The 27385-nt window shown below is 39.4% G+C and overlaps 1 protein-coding gene across 2 annotated transcripts in view; it reads right to left on the bottom strand.

Annotated features, from left to right (window-relative positions):
* Positions 1-27385, bottom strand: part of RELN (reelin) — a 519854-nt gene that overhangs the window by 37178 nt on the left and 455291 nt on the right. For both annotated transcript variants that reach the window (XM_029233992.1, XM_029233993.1), the window contains exons 43-48: positions 26174-26321; positions 23648-23906; positions 22539-22788; positions 18385-18553; positions 3274-3414; positions 1424-1601 (exon numbers count right to left, since the gene is read on the bottom strand). In XM_029233992.1, the coding sequence (XP_029089825.1) occupies positions 1424-1601; positions 3274-3414; positions 18385-18553; positions 22539-22788; positions 23648-23906; positions 26174-26321 (1145 nt within the window). The remainder of the gene's footprint in view (positions 1-1423; positions 1602-3273; positions 3415-18384; positions 18554-22538; positions 22789-23647; positions 23907-26173; positions 26322-27385) is intronic.

Raw genomic sequence — 27385 nt, 5'->3', positions numbered from 1 at the left:
AGTAGGTCTGTGTCTTTATTCCCGTCTTGCCCCTACGTTCTTCATGACCTTTTTTTTTTTCTTAGATTCCATATATATGTGTTAGCATACGGTATTTGTTTTTCTCTTTCTGACTTACTTCACTCTGTATGACAGACTCTAGGTCCATCCACCTCACTACAAATAATTCAATTTTGTTTCTTTTTATGGCTGAGTAATATTCCATTGTATATATGTGCCACATCTTCTTTATCCATTCATCTGTCGATGGACACTTAGGTTGTTTCCATCTCTGGGCTATTGTAAATAGAGCTGCAATGAACATTTTGGTACATGACTCTTTTTGAATTATGGTGTTCTCAGGGTATATGCCCAGTAGTGGGATTGCTGGGTCGTATGGTACTTCTATTTTTAGTTTTTTAAGGAACCTCCATACTGTTCTCCATAGTGGCTGTATCAATTTACATTCCCACCAACAGTGCAGGAGGGTTCCCTTTTCTCCACACCCTCTCCAGCATTTATTGTTTCTAGATGTTTTGATGATGGCCATTCTGACCGGTGTGAGATGATATCTCATTGTAGTTTTGATTTGCATTTCTCTAATGATTAATGATGTTGAGCATTCTTTATGAAACATTGAATTCTTAATCACTGTTGATGATTATAAAAATCCAACATAATATATGTCCTCTTGCTACTCTTGGGCTAAAATACTAGTATATTTCATTGGCACAAATGTAAACTCTAAGGTAGGACGTGGTAGGGCAGTAAAGAACTGATAGTGAATTTGTAATTTTTAAAAATTAAATGGCCTGTAAAGGGTATTTAATTATAGTATTGGAGAAATTCTACTTTTAAACAAGTCATCTTTGGCAGCAATGCATAATGGCTATAAAGTTTCTCAAAGCAATTTGCTAACATTGCTGCTATCATTCACAAAATAATCTGCTATAAATACACATGTTTAGTAATTACTAACAATTACTCTTTCTTGGATAATTTACATAAGGGATTAATTATTGTTAATAAATTCAGGAAACTGAAGCTCATTTTCCAGATTTTTGGCTCCCTAAATCCCAAATCTGTTGCAAGCTCAGGAATTTTCAATTAGAGCATCATTCAGGTGGAAGACCTTCACACATTGTGCAAGCTCTCTATCCCAGGGTGGAAATTCGTTTAAGTCCTTTTTAAATGTGTACTTAAATATGCCTGTGCTGACACTACCCTGAATAATTAAATTGTCGCAGCTGATTTGTGATAGGAAAGTGTTGAAAATAATTAGCATTTTCTGATTTGTAGAAAGTTGTGAGTTCACATCAGGGTTGTGCATTTAGAGTGTCTAACTCCGCATCTTGATTTGCCAATTAAACTTCAAAAGAGACTTGACTTTTTGGGGGGAAACTCAGAGGATGCAGAAATGAATAAACAGTAGCCAAACACTAACCCCACTGAAATGGAGAGCCATTCCCGAAGCCACAGCTCCACACACAGTACTTAATTTCCCTCCATTCACGGTCAGCCAGTTCTGGTTGGATGGGGCCCGATTGAAGTTGTCTTTGAGTTGGGTTGGAAGGGAGGTCTGGGGCTCATCACAGTACAGGCCACCCCACTGCTCGTCACAGCTGCGAGTGGAGAAAGAGAAAAGAAAAGTCAACATCAAACAAAGCCCCTGCAAGTGTTCTCTCAAATTAGTGAAGCTAACTCCTTTTCCTAGTCCAAGATGATGAAAGGTTAGTTATCTTCACAGAGCTTGCTGGAATTCACCTGCTCTCCTTAACAGTGCTTTAGGTTAGAAATAAGCTGTGAATTAACTGCCTTTAGGCTTTCCTAAAGTAGTGCCTTGGGCTTACAGGTGGAGAGAGAAGCAATTTGAAAGAATTTACTAAAGCCCTGTCCCTGCATGACACAGCTCTGGATGGCTGATAAGGAATTGCAGCTACCAAAGTAAACTGGTTGGTCCTAATAATTTATGAAACTGGTCTTTTTAATAGAGGCTTTGAGCCAATCAGGAATCCAAGAGGCCACGTTCCAAATAGCAGAGGGTACTTTGGATAGTATCTGCCATCTTTGACCACAGAAGTGAATTCCCTGTTCAATGTTGGAGGAAATATGAATATAGGACTGGGGGGCTCCGGGATCTCAGAGGTCATGCTAGATATGGGTTAGAATCATTAATCAAAGGAAAGATTCCCCAGGTGTACAGGGATTAGTGGAGAAGGAACTAAATTCTCTATCAGCATTTTCATTCATAGTATCCCATCGAACAGCAGAGTCTTTGAAAATAAAGCACAGAGCCCTGTAGTACACAACACACACACACACACACACACTCACACACACACACACACACACACACACACACTCACTCTCTCTCTCTCTCTCTCTCTCTCTCTCTCTCTCTATTTAGATCCTTCCAAAGATACTAAGGCTCTCTGAGTAAAACTGTAGGTCTCTCCATCAAATACACCTGGCAAATTGATCAGGCATTTATATACTTCCTTATGCAAATACCACAGGAATACCATTCAAACCACAAGTAAGGCATATCACTACATACATTCAGACCTAAGTGAGAAAAATACTTAGGATGTATTATTTTCAGTCAGAACATATTAAACTCCTGAACTTCTTCTAATGTCTTTTTCAAGGCTCAGGTATATCACAGAAACATAGAAGAAAATAAAACAAGTCGGGCTTCCCTGGTGGCGCAGTGGTTGAGAGTCCGCCTGCCAATGCAGGGGACACGGGTTCGAGCCCTGGTCTGGGAAGATCCCACATGCCGCGGAGCAACTAGGCCCGTGAGCCACAACTACTGAGCCTGCGCGTCTGGAGCCTGTGCTCCGCAACGGGAGAGGCCGCGATAGTGAGAGACCTGCGCACCGCGATGAAGAGTGGCCTCCGCTTGCCACAACTGGAGAAAGCCCTCGCACAGAAACGAAGACCCAACACAGCCAAAAATAAATAAATAAATAAATAAAATTAAAAAAAAAATAACAAATGTTCAACTACAACTGGTGTCTTTAAAAAAAAAAATCTGTGAAAAAAAAAATAAAATAAAACAAGTCAATTATAACTCAGCCTTCTCCCTACAAGATATTGTTCAGTTCCTACTCTCTAAGCAAGAACAAAGATAGCCATAAACTCCATAGTTAGCTCAAGGTCAGATTTCAGGAAAAATGTATCAATATAACCTAAAGCAGCTTGGAAGTGATTAAAAAACCAGTTTCAGAAAAATTTCCTGGCCAGAATGTGAGTCAGGAACTTTCTGTAAAAGGAAGAAAAAAACCTACTTACACACAGTTTCCTTGGATGCACCTTCCATGGCCACTGCACATATCTGTGCAGCCATCCCCGATATAGACATTATCTATTGCCCACGTCTGCTGCTTGTCAAAAGGAGCTGGTTGATGCCAACGGAAACGAGTGGCTTGGGACCTTTGAAGAAAAAGAGAATTATAATGAAGGATGTGGTGGACAAGAGAAAGTGTTCTGGTATGTTTGAACAAGTGCATGGAGGAGCGTTACACAAATGCACGTACATCCTCACCTGTGTTCCGAAAAATGTATTCATTACGGCTAATTCTTTGCCAAACTTTGATTAAGAAAACCAAACCAAACTGAACTGCAATAGCTTGAGAATATACTGTGTTGGCCGAAAAGTTCATTCGTTTTTTTCCTTAAGATGGCTCTAGTACCGCTTAGCTGTCTTTAACTTCATTTGAAACAATTTTGTTAGATTGTACTGGGACAGCTGTCGTATCAGTGTGGCAGAAGGTAGTGGAACAAAACGGTGAATATGTTGTTCAGTAAAGTTCTTGGTGAAAATAAAAAAAATGTGTCTTTTGTTTTTACTTAAAAGCTGAAGGAAAGTTTTGGCCAACCCAATATTTTAGGCCAATGAGCTTTCTGAGCCTTGTAAAAACAGACTAAAACAGATACTAAAACTAGTGCTAAAATCAGTAGCCTCATGGGACCAGTGAGCCCTGAATTTTGTGTGGAAATCATTGTGGAAGGACAACAGGGCTGCTGCCAAGCTGTATTTGCACTTTAGGAAAAGATGTTTGTCCTTGAGCAGCCATAACCCCTCTGCATTTGAGTCGGGGAGAGGATTTCAACTCCTAAGCGCTCCCTAAGGCCAGACACTTTTGTACAGGAGGCACACTGGTCAGCATTTATGAGGAATTCTCACAATGAGAGCCTTAGGAAGACTGGGGGTGTATATCAGAAGGATCAGTGAAACCCTAGATAAGATAACTGGACAGAGAAGAGAGAGGATAGTAAGACTCTGTTAGTAAGGATAGAAAGGATAGTAAGCTCTGTTACTCCCAGACTTATTTTATATTGATTTAAATGCAATGTAAATAAAACCCAAACAGAGATTCTCCCATTCTGGAGAATATATATTTGCTCATTTGCACAGCTTGGGGGAGAGTCTTGTTCATAAGGACAAATAAACTTATGTGTTTAGGGACACTAGATGGCAGTAAAATCCAAACAATGCCTGAGGCTCAAGTGAGCTTGAACATTCAAAGACCTTGGAGGAAATAATTAGCCAAAGCAACTCCTGTTTTATGGATTTATATACTTTTCTCATTAAGAGATATGCTAACCACTTGACTGAAAGATACCTGTTTTAGGCAGGACCAAAGACCAAATAACAGCAAGGATTTAAAATTTTCCAACTGAACACATTTATATTAAGTTTAGAAAATAGAAAAGAAACAACAGAACTCAAATCTTCACTCTGAAAATAAATCGTTCAGTTTGATATCTATTTGCTGAGCAGCTATGCACTCATTTCTCCATAACCTATCTTGCTCGCCAGCTCCCATCTGTTCATCTCAGCAGAGAAACGTCTACCTAATACCCTCCTGTCACTTGCTATTGCATTTAACTTCAATCCCAAGCTCCTCCTTGGCCCACAAGGCTCTGCCGGAGCTGAGCCCTCTCCTCTGGTCCCTCAGCCTCCCTTCTGGAGCCCGGCTCCTCCTCTCAGCTCCTGAAGCTCCTCCAACTCTTTCCTGCCTTCTGCTGACATGTTATTCCTTTCTGCCCGGTTAACCTCTGTGTGTCCTTCAGGTCTCAGAGGGAATGTCAGGTCTTCACAGAGAAATATTCTTTCAGATCCCTTTAAAAACTACACTTCTTCCATAGCAAATGGTTCTTTTCCTTTCATAGTATTTATCACAACTTTAGTCATATATTTATTTACATATGTATTTCTTTTTTTTTCTTTTTTTTTTTTTTTTTCAATACCGGGGCCCTCCCTTTTTTGGGCCCTTCCCTTTTGGGGGCCCGGGCCCCAGACCCCCGGGCCCGGCGGCCATGGTCCCCCCCACATGCCGCGGAGCGGCTGTGGGATCCTCCGGGACCGGGGCACGAACCCGTGTCCCCTGCATCGGCAGGCGTACTCTCAACCACTGCGCCACCCGGAAGCCCTGCATATGTATTTCTTAAATGTCTGTCTCTTCCTCAGAAAAGTTGTAAGGGAGGAGGGTTAATCTCTTTTTGTTTAACATTGTACACTCAGTGTACAGCACCTAGCCCTTAGTAGGTGCTCTAAGGTGCAGTGAGCTGGTATTCTCAGAGTAAGGAATATGAAGATGCCCCCGCTGTGGTTGTGTAACTCAGTGCTCTGCTCATCAGTTAATTTTTAATGACTAAGTTTATTAATAGCTATGCCTGGTACATGCAGCAACATCTTATAAATAACATAGTGGAATATCGTATTTCCCATAGGACATCATGACTTGGATTTTAATAACAAGTCAACACTTACATACTTATTCTGTCCTATAGATTATATGTTTCTGAAGGGCAGGAAATATCTCTGTATTCCTTCAAGGAATACTGTTTTATATCTTCAGTGTGCATAGATAGTGGGCAAGTAATAAGATTTCCTTGTTCCCCTAATATTTTATATATGCTCCATTACCTTTAAAATTTTTTAAATTGAAGTATAGTTGATATACGTTTCACGTGTACAGCAAAGTGATTCAGTTTATATACATATATTCAGTTTTATATATATATATAGGGTTGGCAAAAAAATTCGTTTGGGCTTTTCTGTAACATCTTATATGTTCTTTTTCATATTCTTTCCCATTATAGTTTATTATAAGATATTGACTACAGTTTCCTGTGCTATACAGTAGGTACTTTTTTTTTTTTTTTTTGCGGTACGTGGTCCTCTCACTGTTGTGGCCTCTCCCGTTGCGGAGCACAGGCTCTGGACGTGCAGGCCCAGTCGCCATGGCTCACAGGCCCAGCCGCTGCACGGCATGTGGGATCTTCCTGGACCGGGGCATGAACCCGTGTCCCCTGCATCAGCAGGCGGACTCTCAACCACTGCGCCACCAGAGAAGCCCCAGTAGGTACTTTTTAAAATCTATTTTATATATAGTACTGTGTATCTGTTACTCCCAAATTCCTAATTTATCTCTCCCCCCTCCCTTTCCCTTTGATAACCATAAATTTGTTTTCTATGTCTGTGAGTTTATTTCTGTTTTGTAAATAAGTTCATTTGTATCATTTTTTAAGATTCCACATATAAGTGATACCATATGATATTTGTCTTTCTCTTTCTGACATATTTCACTTAGTATGATAATCTTCTGGTCCATCCATGTTGCTACAAATGGCATTATTTCATTCTTCTTTATGGCTGAGTAATATCCTATTGTGTGTGTGTGTATATATATATATATATATATATATCTATATCTCACATCTTCTTCATCTATTCATGTGTCGATGAGCATTTAGGTTGCTTCCATGCCTTGGCTATTTTAACAGTGCTGCTATGAACATTAGGGTGCACGTATCTTTTTGAATTAGAGTTTTTGTCTTTTCCAGATATATGCCCAGGAGTGGGATTGCTGGATCACATGGTAGCTCTGTTTCTAGTTCTTTAAGGAAACTCCATACTGTTCTCCATAGTGGCTGCACCAATTTATATTCCGACCGACAATGTAGGAGGGTTCCCTTTTCTCCACATCCTCTCCAGCATTTATTATTTGTAGACTTTTTGATGATGGCCATTCTGACAAATCCATCACCTTTTATTAAAGCTCTTATCATGTTTTAATAAAAGTGCCTATTTATGCATAGTTTCCTCTGTTGGATTATTCTCCTTACTTACCATTTTACTGTTGGTGACTCCTATAGATGGGGCTTCATAAACCTTTACTGAAAGAATGTTTAATTGGCAGCAATAAAGGTGGCCAGAAAGAATCAAATAGGAGACGTCTTGAGAGTGGTCGGGCAGGGGCTGGGGGTCAGTGGTGGAGAGGGCAGTGATTTGATGACTGTTAAAGGCGGGGGGGATCTTCCTAGCAGTTGGGAGATGGCAGAGCTGCCTAGCATGAGGTGACCCTACCCACCAGAAAGACAAGATCCAGCCCCACCCACCAGAACACAGACACCAGTCCCCTCCACCAGGAAGCATACACAAGACACTGAAGCAGCCTCACCCACTGGGGGCAGACACCAAGAACAATGGGAACTACAAACCTGCAGCCTGTGAAAAGGAGACCCCAAACACAGTAAGTTAAATAAAATAAGAAGACAGAGAAACACGCAGCAGATGAAGGAGCAAGGTAAAAACCCACCAGACCAAATAAATGAAGAGGAAATAGGCAGTCTACCTGAAAAAGAATTCAGAGTAATGATAGTAAAGATGATCAAAAATCTTGGAAACAGAATGGAGAAAATACAAGAAACATTTAACAAGGACCTAGAAGAACTAAAGAGCAAACAAACAATGATGAACAACACAATAAATGAAATTAAAAATGAAATCAGTAGCAGAATAACTGAGGCAGAAGAACGGATAAGTGACCTGGAAGATAAAATAGTGGAAATAACTACCGCAGAGCAGAATAAAGAAAAAAGAATGAAAAGAATTGAGAACAGTCTCAGAGACCTCTGGGACAACACTAAATGCACCAACATATTCAAATTATAGGGGTCCCAGAAGAAGAAGAGAAAAAGAAAGTGTCTGAGAAAATACTGAAGAGATTATAGTGGAAAACTTCCATAACATGGGAATGGAAATAGTCAAGCAAGTCCAGGAAGCGTAGAGAGTCCCATACAGGAAAATCCAAGGAGAAACACGCCAAGACACATATTAATCAAACTATCAAAAATTAAATACAAAGAAAAAATATTAAAAGCAGCAAGGGAAAAGCAACAAATAACATATACGGGAATCCCCAGAAGGTTAACAGCTGATCTTTCAGCAGAAACTCTGCAAGCCAGAAAGGTGCAGAAAGGAGTGGCATGACATATTTAAAGTGATGAAAGGGAAAAACCTACAAGATTACCCTACCCAGCCAGGATCTCATTCAGATTTGATGGAGAAATTAAAACCTTTACAGACAAGCAAAAGTTAAGAGACTTCAGCACCACCAAACTAGCTTTACAACAAATGCTAAAGGAACTTCTGTAGGCAGGAAACACAAGAGAAGGAAAAGACCTACAAAAAGAAACCCAAGACAATTAAGAAAATGGTAACAGGAACATACATGTCGATAATTACCTTAAATGCAAATGGATTAAATGCTCCAACCAAAAGACACAGACTGGCTGAATGGATACAAAAACAAGACCTGTATATACGCTGTTTACAGGAGACTCACTTAACACCTAGGGACACATACAGACTGAAAGTGAGGGGATGGAAAAAGATATTCCATGCAAATGGAAATCAAAAGAAAGCTGGAGTAGCAATTCTCATATCTGACAAAAGAGACTTTAAAATAAAGACTATTACAAGAGACAAAGAAGGACACTACATAATGATCAAGGGATCAATCCAAGAAGACAATATAACAATTGTAAATATTTATGCACCCAACATAGGAGCACCTCAATACATAAGACAAATACTAACAGCCATAAAAGGGGAAGTCGACAGTAACATAATCATAGTAGGAGACTTCAACACCCTACTTTCACCAATGGACAGATCATGAAAATAAATAAGGAAACACAAGCTTTATATGATACATTAAACAAGATGGACTTAATTGATATTTATAGGACATTCCATCCCAAAACAACAGAATAAACTTTCTTCTTAAGTGCTCATGGAACATTCTCCAGGATAGATCATATCTTGGGTCACAAATCAAGCCTTAGTAAATTTAAGAAAATTGAAATTGTATCAAGTATCTTTTCCGACCATAACACTATGAGAGTAGATATCAATTACAGTAAAAAAAATTAAAAAATACAAACACATGGAGGTAAACAATACACTACTAAATAACCAAGAGATCACTGAAGAACTCAAAGAGGAAATCAAAAAATACCTAGAAACAAATGGCAATGAAAACACAACGACCCCAAACCTATGGGATGCAGCAAAAGCAGTTCTAAGAGGGAAGTTTATAGCAATACAATCCTACCTCAAGAAACAAGAAAAATCTCAAATAAACAACCTAACCTTACACCTAAAGCAATTAGAGAAACAAACAAAAAACCCCGAAGTCAGCAGAAGGAAAGAAAGCATAAGGATCAGATCAGAAATAAATGAAAAAGAAATGAAGGAAACAATAGCAAAGGTCAATAAAACTAAAAGCTGGTTCTTTGAGACGATAAACAAAATTGATAAAACTATAAGCCAGACTCATCAAGAAAAAAAGGGAGAAGACTCGAATCAACAGAAATAGAAATGAAAAAGGAGAATTAACAACTGATACTGCAGAAATACAAAGGATCCTGAGAGATTACTACAAGCAACTACATGCCAATAAAATGGACAACCTGGAAGAAATGGACAAATTCTTAGAAAAGCACAACCTTCCAAGACTGAACCAGGAAGAAATAGAAAATATGAACACACCAATCATAAGTAATTAAATTGGAACTGTGATTAAAAATCTTCCAACAAACAAAAGCCCAGGACCTGTTAGCTCTACAGGTGAATGTGATCAAATATTTAGAGAAGAGTTAACACCTATCCTTCTCAAACTCTTCCAAAATATAGCAGAGGGAGGAACACTCCCAAACTCATTCTACAAGGCCACCATCACCCTGATACCAACACCAGACAAAGATGTCACAAAAAAAGAAAACTACAGGCGAATATCACTGATGAACATAGATGTAAAAATCCTCAACAAAATACTAGCAAACAGAATCTAGCAGCACATTTAAAGGATCATACACCATGACAAGTGGGGTTTATCCCAGGAATGCAAGGATTCTTCAATATACAAATCAATCAGTGTGATAAACCATATAAACAAACTGAAGGATAAAAACCATATGATCATCTCAATAGATGCAGAAAAAGCTTTTAACAAAACTCAACACCCATTTATGATAAAAACTCTCCAGAATGTAGGCATAGAGGGGAACTACCTCAACACAATATAGGCCATATATGACAAACCCACAGCCAACATCATTCTCAGTGGTGAAAAACTGAAACCATTTCCACTAAGATCAGAAACAAGACAAGGTTGCCCACTCTCACTGCTATTATTCAACATAGTTTTGGAAGTTTTAGTCACAGCAGTGAGAGAAGAAAAAGAAATAAAAGGAATACACCATTGTAAAGCAGTTACACTCCAATGAAGATGTTAAAAAATAAAAATAAAAAAACAAACAAAAAACCATGGTCCACACCACCCCCCCAAAAAAAGGAATACAAATCAGAAAAGAAGAAGTAAAACTGTCACTGTTTACAGATGACATGATACTATACATAGAAATCCTAAAGATGCTACCAGAAAACTACTAGAGCTAATCAATGAATTTGGTAAAGTAGCAGGATACAAAATTAATGCACAGAAATCTCTTGCATTCCTATACACTAATGATGAAAAATCTAAAAGAGAAATTAAGGAAACACTCCCATTTAACACTGCAACAAATAGAATAAAATACCTAGGAATAAACCTACCAAAGGAGACAAAAGACCTCTAGGCAGAAAACTGTAAGACAGTGATGAAAGAAATTAAAGACGATACAAACAGATGGAGAGATATACCATGTTCTTGGATGGGAAGAATCAACATTGTGAAAATGAGTATACTACCCAAAACAATCTACAGATTCAATGCAATCCCTATCAAACAGCAATGGCATTTTTCACAGAACTAGAACAAAAAAATTTCACAATTTGTATGGAAACACAAAAGACCCCAAATAGCCAAAGCGATCTTGAGAAAGAAAAGTGGAGCTGGAGGAATCAGGCTGAGTTCAGGCTATACTACAAAGCTACAGTAATCAAGACAGTATAGTACTGGCACAAAAACAGAAATATAGGATAAAGCAAAAACAAAAACAGGATAAAAAGCCCAGAGATAAACCCACGCACATATGGTCACCTTATCTTTGATAAAGGAGGCAAGAATATACAATGGAGAAAAGACAGCCTCTTCAATAAGTGGTGCTGGGAAAACTGGACAGCTACATGTGAAAGAATGAAATTAGAACACTCCCTAACACCATACACAAAAATAAACTCAAAATGGATTAAAGACCTAAATGTAAGGCCAGACACTATAAAACTCTTAGAGGAAAACATAGGAAGAACACTCAATGACATAAATCACAGCAAGATTCTTTTTGACCCACCTCCTTGAGAAATGGAAATAAAGACAAAAATAAATTAATGGGACCTAATGAAACTTAAAAGCTTTTGCACAGCAAAGGAAACCATAAACAAGATGAAACGACAACCCTCAGAATGGGAGAGAATATTTGCAAACGAAGCAACTGACAAAGGATTAATCTCCAAAATATACAAGCAGCTCATGCAGCTCAATATCAAAAAAACAAGTAACCCAATCCAAAAATGGGCAGAAGAACTAAATAGACATTTCTCCAAAGAAGATATACAGATTGCCAACAAACACATGAAAGAATGCTCAACATCATTAATCATTAGAAAAATGCAAATCAAAACTACTGTGAGGTATCATCTCACACCAGTCAAAATGGCCATCACCAAAAAAAATCTACAAACAATAAATGCTGGAGAGGGTGTGGAGAAAAGGGAACCCTCTTGCACTGTTGGTGGGAATGTAAATTGATACAGCCACTATGGAGAACAGTATGGAAGTTCCTTAAAAAATTAAAAATAGAACTACCATATGACCCAGCAATCCCACTACTGGGCATATACCCTGAGAAGACCATAATTCAAAAAAGGGTCATGTACCACAATGTTCATTGCAGCTCTATTTACAATAGCCAGGACATGGAAGCAACCTAAGTGTCCATCGACGGATGAATGGATAAAGAAGATGTGGCACATATATACAATGGAATGTTAGCCATAAAAAGAAACGAAATTGAGTTATTTGTAGTGAGGTGGATGGACCTAGAATCTGTCATACAGAGTGAAGTAAGTCAGAAAGAGGAAAACAAATACCGTATACTAACACATATATACGGAATAAAAAAAAAAAACCTAGGGGCAGGACAGGAATAAAGACACAGATGTAGAGAATGGACTTGAGGACACAGGGAGGGGGAAGGGTAAGCTGGGACCAAGTGAGAGAGTGGCATGGACATATATACACTACCAAATGTAAAACAGACAGCTAGCGGGATGTAGCTGCATAGCACAGGGAGATCAGCTCAGTGCTTTGGGACCACCTAGAGGGGTGGGATAGGGAGGGTGGGAGGGAGACGCAAGAGGGAGGGTATATGGAGATATATGTATATGTAAAGCTGATTCACTTTGTTATACAGCAGAAGCTAACACAACATTGTAAAGCATTTATACTCCAATAAAGATGTTAAAAAAAAAAGACAACATTATACAACAGAGAAGCTGGTGATTCAGTGTGAATTTTCTGTCATTCATCAGCATTTTAACTTTGGAATGTGTTTTTCTTTCTCTCCTTTTGTTAATTAAATAAATGGCTAAAAAAAAAAAGAACTTGTAATTCCCTTGACTATTTCTCCATGATTAACCCAATAATATTATGTTTAGTTACTTGGTTTTCTTAGAATAAGACCTTTTCTTTGCAGTTACAGTAGTTGGGAATATCATTGAAAAATATCCTCCTACTCTAAATTTGTTTACCTGCCAAAAGGTACAGACTCCTCCAACCCCATTCCATCACTCCAGTCCTTCCACAATCTTTTTCCCCCTTCTTGAGCTTATCACCATTCCTTTAAACTTCCTGCACACATGGAATAGCTTCTGTGCTGCGGCTAAAACCACCTGGCTTCCAAAGTGTAGTAGTTAATCTTTAAAGACAGTGGTATCAGCCAGGTCATTAGGGCCAGTAGAAGAGAATGGGTCATTTTCAAACTGTGACTTTAAATAGCCAAGTCACACCTGAGCCTTCCAGTGGCAGCTCCCACACCCCACCTTTCTTGGTGGATTTGGGTTACCTGCCCTTCCACTGACTCACTCTGGTTCTCAGGTGACATTTCAAGAACGATGCCACTTGAGTCACCTTTTATTTTTAGGTCTGGGGTTAAGACCTCTTCTCTGAGGAGAAGAAGGCATATTCAGAGTAGGGGCTATGAAATTGATTTTGGCATCTTCCTATTTTTTTCAGCCTTTCTCAAGAACGCCTGGCATCCTCCCTTTCTGTTTCTTCTCGGACCATATCTCTTAGGCAAGCAATAAAGATGTAGTACTAATACAGTGGTTAAGCCCATGGGCTCTGGCACCAGACAAGCTGTATTTATTTCCAGTATCTCACTGAAACTGTTCTTTTGAAGGTCATTGACTATCTCCTTATTGAAAACTCTAGTAAATTTATTGTGAAACTTTCTTCTTCTTGACCCTATGTAGCATTTGTCACTGATTTGATCTATCCCTGCTTGATATTCTATTTTCACTTGGCTTTTGGATACCACTTTATTCTGATTCTCCTTCCTCCTTGACTGCATCCTCCTGGTTCCTCTAATAGCTATTTCCACTCATTCTGCTATTAAATTTAGGGATCCTTTCTTTTTAAATGCTCTCCTCTGGAGAGCTGCTGCAGTTTTATAGCATTGCCTATGACCTCTATGTTCACGCCTTCAAGGTTTATTATCTTCCCCTGGGCTCCAGTCTTCATAGCTCTGTCAAAAGGATATTTCCATCACATTTAATTCAGCATCTTTTGATTAAATCTGCTGTACTGTCCCTCCTGGAATCAGCTTCAGCTCACTCCTCTCTTCTTCTCACCACTTTCTCAAGCTTCAAACTTTAAAGTCATCTTTTGATGTGTGCAAGGGAGAAGAAGTTAGTGACTGAGTTTTATCAATTCTTTCTCTGAAATGTCCTATAATATCTACTTCATCCCCCTCACGTTAGCTGTACCCCAGATCCTTGTTACTATGTACAGTCATTATCACAATGCCTTTGTCTTTCTCCTACTTGAGTCTCTCTTTTCTCCCAATTTTTTTTCTTGGAAGAATTAGTCTCAGCTCAAAACTCACCATAGTTCATTTTCCCTACAAGTCTAAACCCCTTTGCCTTGCTTCAATGCTTACTATAAATTACCCCAACTCTGCTAACAAACAACTTCCCATAACGTACAGATACAAGCTCCCTCTTTAATCAGCAACCTCTGTGCTTCTCCCAGACTCACATGCCCTGTTCACATTGTTCCCCTAATTTAGGATGTTCTTTTCCTTACCCACCTAAGTCCTAGCCATCCTTTGAGGCCAGGGTCCATCTTTTCCCGAATCCCTAACTCTGGCATTCAACACTGTCTCCCATCTCTCAATACCTACAGCATTTCCAGCCCATTCCTCAGTGAAGCTCTAAATTTTACTCAGCATGTATTATTTTTAAGTTGTTTATTTTCCCATAATCAGATTGTAACCTCCTCCAGGGCAGAAACTTAAGATAGCGTCCTACCATTACTATGGGCTCACTCTTGTTAAGTTAACTGAGGACGACTTCTTAGTCTGACTGAAGTCTGGTAATACACTTGAGCTATGGTTAACAAATGTGATTATGTAGTTAACTCATAAAAGTAAAAACGACTTACATTTCAGTAAATGTTTACAATGTCCCAAACACTTCCAGGCACATTGATTAGCTTTTTATATGGTAAAAAATATCTTCATTTTTCAGATAAGGAAACTTAAGCTTAGGGACGTGAAATGACTTGCTTAGAAGCTCACAGGGCTGAAAAGTGGGAGCCCTCCACTAAACTGCAATACTTTCTGGTCTTTTTCTTTTCTTTCTTTCTTTCACGAAGATCTAACTTCACCAGTGTAAATGGGGAGGATTAGAGACTACGATTCTATCTACCCCAATTTATTTAGGTTTCAACAGAGCAATGTCTGGAGCACAGTGTGACGTATCTTGTGTTTAGTCTCACTGGTGCTTTCCTGATGAAAAGCACCAGCATCCGTTCAGTTTTGCAACTCAGAGACCAGGGAGTCATCTTCAACATTGCCCCTTCCTTCACTGTCCCACATGCATTTCATCATTAAGCTCAATTTTATTGCCTCCATCTCTCTTGAACTTCTTCACTTCTCTTCATGTCTGCCACATCTTAGTCTAAGCTACCAGCAGTCACTGTCTCTTTAAGGGCCTCCTTACATCTACTCTTATCCTCCCCAATTTGTTCTCCAGTTAGAATAAGCTTTTCTGAATGCAAATCTGATCATGTCTCCCCATCCCCAAGCATTTTAGCAGGCTTCCAGCATCCATATAACAAACCCCTAAATCTTTTTTTAAAATTAATTAATTGATTTTTGGCTGTGTTGTATCTTCGTTGCTGCACACGGGCTTTCTCTAGTTGTGGCGAGCGGGGTCTACTCTTCGTTGTGGTGCGCGGGCTTCTCATTGCAGTGGCTTCTCTTGCTGCAGAGCACGGGCTCTAGGTGCGCGGGCTTCCTTTGTTTGTGCCTCACGGGCTCTAGAGAGCAGGCTCAGTAGTTGTGGCACACAGGCTTAGCTGCTCCATGGCATGTGGGATCTTCCTGGGCTCGAAACTATGTCCCCTGCATTGGCAGGTGGATTCTTTATCACTGCACCACCAGGGAAGTCCAACAAACCCCTAAATCTTTAGTATGACCGACTCTCCATGGTCTGACACCATCTTACACCTCACTCCACTTTCTCTCTTGGTGTCTGATCCATTCTATCAGCATCTCAAATATGCCTGCTTCCTCCTACTACAGGGTGTTATCTTTACCTGGAACACCCTTCCCCTTCCCCTTCTCCTAGTTAACTCGTATCCTTCCTTCACATCACACTACAATTATTTTCTCAAGAAAGTGTTCCTTGACCTTCTTGACCAAGGCAAATCTCTCTATGATGTATAATCTCTTAGCACCATGCAAGTATCCTCCATCACTTATCAGAGTTGAATTTCATATTTACTTCTCTGATTACTAGTGATTTCTGGTTAATACCTCTCTCCCGCACTAGACAAAAAGTTCCTTGAGGCGGGGCTAAGTTCAGCCTCTCACACGGACCTAGGTAATAATGAAATACTTAAAAAATACTTGTTTAATGAACGGCTTAATGCATGAATAATCACTACTGATGACTACTAGTCATTTCAGTTTGGTTAATGGTTTGATGTCAGTTTGTGGACACCCAACCTCGGGTGACTGTTTCCACCACTGTGCCAACAATACTGGGAGCCTAGCTCTGTGGTCACATGATAAGTGAGTGGACAAACTACAACTGGCACATTGTCACAGTCACTCCTAATTCCTACTTAGCTCATAGCTTTAAGTTGTCAGCATCAGGTTTGTTTATAGTGAAGAACTACAAACTAAAATCCTCAATTCTGTCCTGGCAGATGACATAAACACTGATGTCCCAGTATTTTACAGATGTTGAGGCAGTAAGTTCAACTCAGAATAAGGAAGCACCGCATTTAAAAAGCAACTGGATGAAAGAGCAGATATAGTATAGATTAGCTATCTTGAGTTTGAGGCAAAATGCTCTGAGTCTGGTACATTGTTCTAATGATCTTTGGCGCATGGCAAAGCACAGTTAGAAGGGGGTCTGGCTTGGGTTCCAGCCATGCTCGTTTCTTTCTGAATTACCCAAAGGGCCTTGTTATAAAGCAGTGTTGCCTTTAAGACCATTGTACAACATGAACTTTGAGGGTAATATAATAAACAAACTGCATATTTTCAATATGATTACAAGATGAAATGCATGCTCATCAAATTTTTAAAATATCATTTGAAAGGGTCAAAATTTTTATGGGTATGTGTAAGAGACAAAAGATAGATTAAAAGATGAGGATTAATTATTTTTCTTGAGTAAAAGACTCAAGGGCATAATAATGAGCAGGAGTATATCTTAGAATGTCGTTTGTTTGCAAAATGCTACCATGTTGCTGGGTAATAATTCACAGAATTCATAATGACTTAAAAGACTACCACCTTAATAGAGTTTTTTTTTTTCTATTTTACTTATTAAGATCGGCTTAATAATTCATGCATGGCAATACCTTTAACGAGCAACAAAATCTCACGTATCTCATTTAAACTTGGCAACTCTGCTGACAGTTGATATAGTCTCGCACCCCTGAGCCAGCAATTGTACAGGAGCCCTAGGCTGTTAGTAGGTGAACCCATCCCATTTATGATAATCCCAGGAGAAGTTAAGTCCTAGATGAACGGCTGAATTTTACGATCATTTGCTAGGAAGATTTATTCATTCTTCATTTGTGGGGAGGTGAGAGAACAATAATGAGCCCAAACTATAACTCCCGTTCCACAGATGGCATTGCTGGCTTTGCTTCTTTCTTAACGGCAGCAACTGATTACCATTTTCTACTTAGATGGTGAAAAGAGAGAGAGGCATGTAACACTATCCCACTAGGCAAGGTGAGTTCTCTGCTCTACTCAAGCAGGAGCGCAAATACACAGATAGTTTAGACTTAACTTCTCTACCAGCATCTACCAGGCAGTTTTATTAAGACACTGTCATTTCTTAAAGACACAATGAAGGAGTATTTACAATTGTTTCTCACATAAAAGAACATTCCAGGTGATAATTCTCAAGATACTGTTCAAAATAAAATTTCAAAAGCAGACAGTAATTTTAATACACATTTTTATGCTACATCCGTTTATATGATACCACTCACTGCTATATTTACAATAGTCTGACTGACAGAAAATAGACTCCATTTAAATCCATTAAGACTTGTTCTTGGCCTAGTGACTTAAGTTGGAGAAGCTCACTGAGCTGGCCACTGTTTCCTTTCATATGCCATTTAAAAAAATATTAGAGTTAAAAGTCAGAAAAGGCCTGGATTTAGGGAAAACACAGGACAATGTCACCACAAAAACTGGTTTCTTTTTTACGTATTAAGGTCGCTTTAATAATTCATGCATAGCAATATCATCAACAAGTAACAAAATCTCATGTAACTAATTTAAACTTACTGTGCTGAAATTGGACATGCCAAATTATATCACATTCGGGTTCACTACATGCAGAAACATCCATACCTGGTGTAAGGTGGGAGAGGCAGAATAATTCTGGTCCATTTGTTGAAAGTATCTGACACCAGGATCCGCTGCAGGTGATAGCGATTGCATTCAACATTGGTAGGCAGACAGTCCCTTACCAATGGGTGCCATGACAGTCCAAGGTCTACTGAGTATTCCAACTCAATAGCTGAAACAGGAAGCATTATTCTGGTTAGAAATACATATCTGCAGATCCAGGAACCATAATTACTTACGTTTTCATATGTTTTAATTTCAATCAAATATCATTTGATTTTCCCCAAATGTATTTCCTGGTTTTATTTTTTCCTCTGTATATTACTAGTGATTATTTTTAACTTTCCATATTAAAATAATTTTTCTGTTAAGGGGATATGATCAAGTGAAACATAAAGTAAATTTTCCTGAAGCACTTCTTTAATTGCGAAATTTTCAGAACAATTCTAACAAATCTATTGCTTCACATGCAGTTAAAGCAATAATAATAATAGTTATAATTTATATATATTTATTATTTAATCTAATAGTTATAGGATATATATTGTATAAATACATTATATAAATTAGATATAATTTATGTATTATAATAACTATATTTTGTCTGTTTATTTAAAGGTTAACATACAAATACAGAACGTAATAACCATATGTTATAATGACTACTTTTTAAATAGTTAAAAATATTGAGCAGCCTTCTCAAAATTTAAGCATTCTATAGGGATCCTGACCAACTTATGCCAAACTTTCTCTGGTATAGGTGAAACTCCTAAGAAATTGACAAATCGGGCTTCCCTGGTGGCGCAGTGGTTGAGAGTCCGCCTGCCAATGCAGGGGACACGGGTTCGTGCCCCGGTCCGGAAAGATCCCACATCCCACATGCCATGGAGCGGCTGGGCCCGTGAGCCATGGCCACTGAGCCTGTGCATCCGGAGCCTGTGCTCCGCAACGGAAGAGGCCACAACAGTGAGAGGCCCGTGTACCGCCAAAAAAAAAAAAAAAAAAAAAAAAAAGAAATTGACAAATCTCTTTTGCTTATATATCCTGCTTTGCTGTGTTATGGAATATACTGGGAAATCAGAGAAGCATAAAGAGGGAGCTGAAGGCCATGTAGTTCGTGCCAAAGCAGGAAGTCAGGCTGTGGGTCTTATGGAAAGAGATTTCTTTCTTTCCTTTCTCTTCTTCCAAAACATTCAACCTATATGCTATGTTTTATATTTCTCTCTCTGGTCCCTTCTTAAGACTTTATAAACTACTTCAGCCCATACCTCCCTACTGAAATTTCCTAAGACCATGATTCTCAGTCTTGGCTGCACACTGAAATCGCCTGGGTACCTTTAGAAACTACTGATGCCAAAGTCCCACCTGCAGAGATTGGGATTTCACTCTTGTGGGGCAGGCCAAGGTGCTGGGAGCTTTTAAGTTTCGCAGGGGATTCTCCCATGCAGCCAGCGTGGGACCACTCACTGGTCCTGGTGGCCTAAGTTTCCTGGTGGCCTTTTCTAGTTAAATACAATGGCCTGTCTCAGTCTTCATTGTTCTTGCCCTCCCTACAGCCTTGGACATTATTGATGACTCCCTGGTTCTTGAAACTTTCCTTTCGTTTAAAGGACATTATTCTGAATCTCCTGTCTTATTTCCCTCTGACTTCTGTGCTAACTAGCCCAGCTATGGGCATCTTTCCAGACTCCATTTCTGGCCTTCTATTCTACACCTATCTTCCTTGGGCTTCAACTGTTATCTCTGTGCCCAAATCTCCCAGTTTTACATCTCAAAATTGATTTTATTCATTCAGCAAATGTTTATTCAGCCTGGCATTGTCCTGGATGCTGGCATACCGTGATGCACAGTATAGACAAAGTTCCTGCTTTCTACACTGCAAGCCCTCCGCACTAAAGGATACCACCACTTAAAACTGTTTTCACCAAACTAGAGAAAGACTCATCATTGTCCCTCATAAATAAACATCTCTTCTTAACTACCAAATGCTATCAGTGACAATGCTTTTGCACTAGTTTTCTGGGTTCAGAATTTAGAAATTATTTTAGAAATTTTACTCCTTTCTTCTTTACCCTCTATGTTCAACATGTCACCTGGTTTTGAGGTTTGCTGCTTCTTTCCTTTTGGTTTGCAGTGTCTCATACTAGTTTTATCCATGCCCTTTCTCTTCATGCCACGTAATTCAGGTTTTCATCACTTCCTACAGAGACAGCCACTGACACTTTTTTGTTGGGATTCTTCTCTACCCACCTTCATTGGCTCCTGGGCTAATCTCCCTAAAACCCACCATGCCACTCCCCTGCACTTGTGCCCTCTTTTTTTTTTTTTTTTTGCGGTACGCGGGCCTCTCACTGTTGTGGCCTCTCCTGTTGCGGAGCACAGGCTCCGGACGTGCAGGCTCAGCGGCCATGGCTCACGGGCCCAGACGCTCCGCGGCATGTGGGATCTTCCCGGACCGGGGCACGAACCCGTGTCCCCTGCATCGGCAGGCAGACTCTCAACCACTGCGCCACCAGGGAAGCCCTGTGCCCTCTTATTCATGACCTTGTCAAGCACAAATTCCTGTGCCTGCCTTTTAATGCCCTTCTTAATTTGCTGCCAACTCTTCTTGGCCACTTTCCTCTTTCATTTTTTTATTCAGTTCCATCTTTTCAAGAGGTTTACCCAGCCTACAGAAGAAAGCACATGTGACTGGGCTTATGAAGGCAGAGTTTCAGTCCTGGTTCTGCTGCATGCTGACCATGTCATAACTCACCTCCCTGGTCTCTAGCTGACTTCCTATGCTAATGAAGGAGTGGGTGTCTAGGACCCTGAAGTCCCTATCTATTTTCAAAATTAGCACTCTACTCTCCTCCGTTGGATGCAAATATTATCTGTTCAGGCTGGTCTGCTCATGGTTTACCCATGGACCAGGAGAATCCCCGCTTTATGCTGCCAGCCCAGCCTGGGGTGTCCTCTCTTCCCCATTCACCCTTCAGATTCACTCCAACCATCAATGCCCACTTGGGACTTAGCTTCTTTGTGAAATCTTCCCAAACTTCTTGGACTGGCCATCCATTGATTATCTCTTCCTCGGCTGAACTCTCATTACATTTTGCATTAGTACCACTCCATACAGCACTGGATTTAGTCATTTATTGGACTCACTTTCTGAAGTATCCCCTCAACTAGACTGTACCTAGTGAAGACAGGCTGTGTACCTTATACTTTTCCAAGTTCCACCTTTACTGACTAGTTTACTGTTGACTGATTGAGTCTGAAGTAGAAAGAGTTCTTCTGGGCTTCCTTCTTAGATCTGTCCATTAAATTCAGACTAATGGAAATATGAAAAATCTGGATTTTGCAGGACCTTGGAAGTAACGAAGTTCTCCAGATTTTGGACCGCAAGAATCTAAAACATTCTAGTGTGAACATTCTAGTTTGGATCTCTTGGAAGAATAGTGATACTGGGTGGTGAAAAACCCGAAGGTCCCCAGAATCTGACAGATCTGCAAATTCCAGTGAAGGGTCCAAGTATGCAGAGATGTCAGTTTTTATAGCTCCTAAGATAGGCTCGTGTGTGTGTGTCTCTGTGTGTGTGTGCGCGCGCGTGCACGCGTGTGTAAGGTATGCATAACCTAGAAGATGCAAACTGGTCACAATCACGGTGGTTTAGAATATGCTATGACCCACGGTGGCAGAAAGTATCAGACAAAATAGGAACAACAAAATTTCATGATTCCTGGGAGATGGAAAGGAGACAATAACTGGACTAATCTAAAGCCCTATGAATTAAAACCCATGTAAATACAAATGTATGTGTAAATCCTATCGCTTATTCTGACATTCTCTATATGACGAGAGCCCTTTATTCTGTAAATATGATCCTTAAAAAATCCAGATTTATAAACGGAGATAAATTGGGGGCTATTGTTTATAAAAGAAGTCTTCATGGACATATGCTTAAAAATAAGCTCACATTCTGAGGTTTTAAAAAATAAACGTCTAAAACTCAATTTACACACAGCATTTTCAAGAATGCAGTTAGGTTTTGACTGAAAGCACACTTGTGTTTTACTTACAGACTTCTTGGAGGTGTAGTATAGTCCTTTGACAGAGGCAGCCTTGGATGCCCATTTACACTTCTCTGTCCCTCTACCTGGAAAGGGAATACTTACCATAACAAGAGTCTGTGACCGAGCAGGAGGCGGCAAAATCTATCTGTAGGAATGAATCCTCATTCACAGCAATGTCTGTGGTGACCACATAACGGGTGCTGGCCTTTTCGATGAAGACTAGGGCATCACCAGTAGAGCCACACACAGGCATCTTGGTGCCTCCGGGGTGAAGCAGCCATTTCCTACTGTCCAGAGTTGTGAAATCATCCTCCAAGACTGTATTACCAGAAATATTTCCTCCAATAAGAATCTGAAATATATTTTTTAAAACACAACTTTTCAGTTTGGTTTCGAGATAGGAGAAAGTTCATTTCTTTTTGTTTGTTTGTTTTTATCTGTCAGATCGCTCAGAACTGGCGTTATACAGCAAGCTTAATGTTAGAGGGCCTTTCAGCATGCTCCTGTTTCTGTGGTCTGTTTGCCCACCTGGCAAAAAGCTACAGAAACAAATCGAAAGACTGACAAAACCATTCACAGCCTTCATGGGCCAAATTGTGCCTTTGGAAACTACATGTACCCAAGCTGGGAACGCAATGTTTGGCTTACATTATTTTCCATGTAAAAATTCTATTTAAGGACATTTGTACCCTAAGGCATTTCAGTTCCAATTCTTTGCATGGATCCTACCTTCTGTTAACAGGTTCTTTGAGTTCTATTTGATATGCGTATTATGATGTATGAAGATCCTTTAGAACTGTCCATAAGGATGTTAGGGAGATTTATTTATTTTTTTCTTTAAAGGCTAGGAAAGAGGATTGGGCAACTACTGCATGTGGCACCAATGCTAATTTGCACATTTTCCTTTTCAGAGAATTATAGCCTTGTATCACGCTTGATAAGGTCCCTCTATCCATATGGCAGAATCTTCTTATGAGCAGAACCTGGGCCTTCTGTTGCGTCGTTTGTTTTTATAGGCTCAGGCAGTTGAAGGAATAGAGAATGAAAGGAACCTAAATGCCACATCTAATCTAGCCGTGTGCCCTTGGGTAAGTCACCCAACTGTGGGTACTGGGCTTCCTCTACTGAGCGAGGGGTTGGACTAACCGCTTTCTAAAGCCATATTTAGCTCAAGTGACAACATTGTAACAGTTAATCCTGAAGGGACTGACCTGGTCGATTACCCAGGGACTGTAGAAGTGCCCATTTTCAGATGGTTGCCACCAGCGGAGACGTGTAGAAGCAGAACGGGCTTTCAAAGGTATCTCCAGGGCTATGTACCTGCCCACATTGCTGGAGTTGCTGAAAAGGAACTCTTGAAGGAGACTCCACGAGAGGCCACCATTGAGAGAATATTGTAGAAGCACAGGTTGGCTCCTGGGGTCTGGAACACCTTTACCACATCCCAGTCTCATGAAGAACTGCACAAATCTGATGCGAGTAAAATCTACTGTAGACTTTTACTTGAGTGAAAATTCACACCATTAACAAAAGACAAGTGCACAGGATAATAGGGGGAATGTATAGCTTTAACGAATATCATGATTTAACCAAGTCCGAAGCAATTGTTTCAAAGCCTGACTTCCCTTTTTAATGTGAAAGGGAGTTAATAAAATGTGAAGTCTGAAAAAGGGTATTCTGTACCCATATTTATATTTGGCACTCCTCCAGAGGGGAGAGTCTGAGGGAAGTGAGCATTCACTGCACCCTCTGGCTATTCTATAAGAAGATGGGAGGGGTCCAAAGGCTGTCCAAGTTTGGGAGTGTCTATTGCTATCTATTCAAGATAAATTCGTATCCTTATCCTTAGTACCTGAAACTGGAAGAGTGTAATCAATGTTGTTTATGCTGTTTATTGGCAAAATCATCCATTCCCTGGTTCTACCAGTAGTTTTCCAGATCTCATATTGTTGGTTTTGTGAGACACATTTAAATTCACCAGTTGTAGCACCTCCCTGTGAGAGGCCAGGCATCTTTTGCAAGAGGTGTGTCGAACCTGAGCCTCTTTTCTGTCTTTTGCGCCAGGGGCAGGAGGGCATGAGTGTGGGGTGGTGGTGGTGGTGGTGGGCTGTGCCAGGCTCTGACTGTTGCTGGGTCTGGGATGGATGATACTGGCCATCGAGGACTGTGGCAGTCAGCCAGTGGCAATCTTCCCAGCTGGCAGGGAGGCGGACAGAGTGGCAGCAACCAGCTGGGGTGCCAATGAAAACCAGTTCACATGTTATCTTTGGCAGGCGAGCTGCTGGTGCCTGGTCTGGCCGCTGTGCTGGCTGGTAATGCAGAATGAATTTCACATGCAACCCAACACACATACCCAATTATGGATGCATGTCAAACATATGAAATATATTGGGCCTTACAATAAAAGTTAGCAGTTCCATATATAAAATCATGCACTCTTCATGGGTTCCTCCCCTCCCCCATCTCCACTAACTGGGCATTCATGTACCTCATAACCCTGAGAAAATTGGGATTTTATATGGAGGTCAATATATGCAAATCTTATACAGCATGCTACTGAGATGAGATAAATAATGGAGCTTTTAACATTGGATTAATGACAAAAATACATGGTTAGTGCCTTGTGAAGTTTATATCTATAAAAACAATAATCACTTACAGAGAAACACTTTTAGCACATTGTCTACTTGTATTGGGAAAATGTTTATATTAATTTATAGATAAACCATGTTAGAATTATTTGGAAAAATCTAATAATTTCTAAATTAGAGAACTCAGCTGCCAATGATAAATCTTAAATAAAGAGAAACAAACTACGTGCATTAAAATAGGATGGAGATAAATAAAATCTTGCTTTCTATAACTGTAAAACTATTATCTCATAGATAAGAGTTGTATTTTCTATGAAGCATGATCAAATTTATAATTCAATAAATGAAAGATTTAGGAGGAAGAAGAGGATAAATATGTTACAGTGTATGTTAAGATACTCTGAAATGTTTCAAAAGATGAAACATGATTTCTTTGTTCACTGGCAAAAATAGGTCAGGGTTCCATTTTATACATGTTAAACTGTATTTTCTATTTTACTGGCTAAGTTTTTGGCTCATCAAATGATCAAGGGATACACATCTTGACAGGACATAATCCTCTGAGCCAGTTTAAAATGTTTGTTTCTGAGTGACTGTGCTCAATTTAGAAAATGAGTGCTTTGAATGTATGAGCAAATCATTGGAAAGAAATGCTTATAAACAATAAGGCTACACTTTAGATGTTCTTAAATTGCTAATGGATATAAAATTAACTGTGAATAATTTGTGCATGTATTATATTTCAATTAAGCTTTCTCCTAAGAATGGTAAAGAAATTCTACATAGTCCAAGTGCTAATGAAATGTATTCTGTAGAAGGTGGATAAAGAAGATGTAACATTACTTTCTTGAAGTTAAAGTGAGTTAAATGTTGTCATTTCCTGGTCATCCACCATGTAGAAGACCAGGTATAAACCTCTGTCCGTTTAGCTGTGTTTCATTTCTGATCCAGTTATTGTTCAAATCTCTCTCAGTTTTAGAATGGAAATTATATAAATTGTGTCTTAATGGAGTCTTTGACAAGAGAGAAGCTCAGCATTTACAATGGAAGGCCTTGTCCTTGAGATCTCTGTTTCTTTCTGATTTGATTATGTTCTGCTACTTTATATTACAAGGTGGCTCTTCAACAGCATTTAAAAATGATTACCTAGCATGTGATAAATCCAGATCTCGTGTCATCAACATGCGTAAGCCATCTTCATTGAAAAAGAGGTTGTTTCCACTGGAAAGGATTCCACACTTCCGAGATGGCTTTCCACCACTCATTAATAAGAATCTATCAGATTCTAGCTGACCTGAAAAAAGTGGAAAATGTGGTTTACCTATGACCCCAAATACAGTCATATTATTTTTTTAAAGGAATTTAGTAAGTGCTTTGTGCAGTTTTAAAATATGAAGTCATGAATATTGAAGTCATATATTTTGGGGATAAGAAGTCTCTTCAACATTTTAGCTTGTCTGAACTGTTTAACCTTGGCTGTATGATTTAAGGGTCCACATGACAGAAGGAGGAGGCCTTTTCCTGAGTATCTACGGTCCAGCCAAATTGTTCCCTCCTTCTGCTCCTCTGCACTGCAAAAAAAGACACTGGCTAGTCAGAGTGGTTCAGCCCAAAATTTAAAAAGAGTAATGAGACCTTTCAACCGGCCTCTTTACTGTGTCCTTGCTACTGAGAGGACAGTATCAGGCCAATGTTATATAATATTTAAAAAAACACAAATTTAATGGGAGAAATTTCAGTATAATTTAATATTTCCTATTAAATAATGTCTTTCAAAACCAGCTTGCCAATCTCTTTAGATATTCACCTTAGATCTAATTTACTTTTTTGATTGTGGTAAAATGCATATGACATAAATTTTGCCCTTTTTACTATTTTAAAGTTAATGATTCAATGGCTTTCAATACATTCACAATGTTGTAAAACCACGTTGTGTTGTGCTAACTAGCTCCAAGAATTTTTTCATCACCATAAAGAAAACCTTGTACCCATTAAGCAGTTACTGCCCATTTCCCCCTCACCCAGACCCTGGTAACCACTAATCTATCTGTCTCTATGGATTTGCCTATTTTGTGTTTCATAAAAATGGAATCATGACATGTGGCCTTTTGTGTCTGACTTCTTTCTCTCAGTATAATGTTTTCAAGGTTCATCTATATTATAGTATGTATTGGTATTTCATTCCTTTTTATGGCTGAATAATATTCCATAGTATTGATATACCTAAACCTAATTCTAAAATATACCTTAAAACCATAGATATATTATAAAAAATTTACAGACAACTTGGGAAAAAGAAAAAATCTTTTTTTTTTTTTTTTTTTTGCATTACGCGGGCCTCTCACTGTCGCGGCCTCT

This window comes from Monodon monoceros, unplaced genomic scaffold, assembly GCF_005190385.1.
Source record: "Monodon monoceros isolate NGI ecotype Baffin Bay Population unplaced genomic scaffold, NGI_Narwhal_1 Super_Scaffold_2, whole genome shotgun sequence".
NCBI classification, from domain to species: Eukaryota; Metazoa; Chordata; class Mammalia; order Artiodactyla; family Monodontidae; genus Monodon; species Monodon monoceros.
This window is presented reverse-complemented; position numbering and strand designations above follow the sequence as displayed.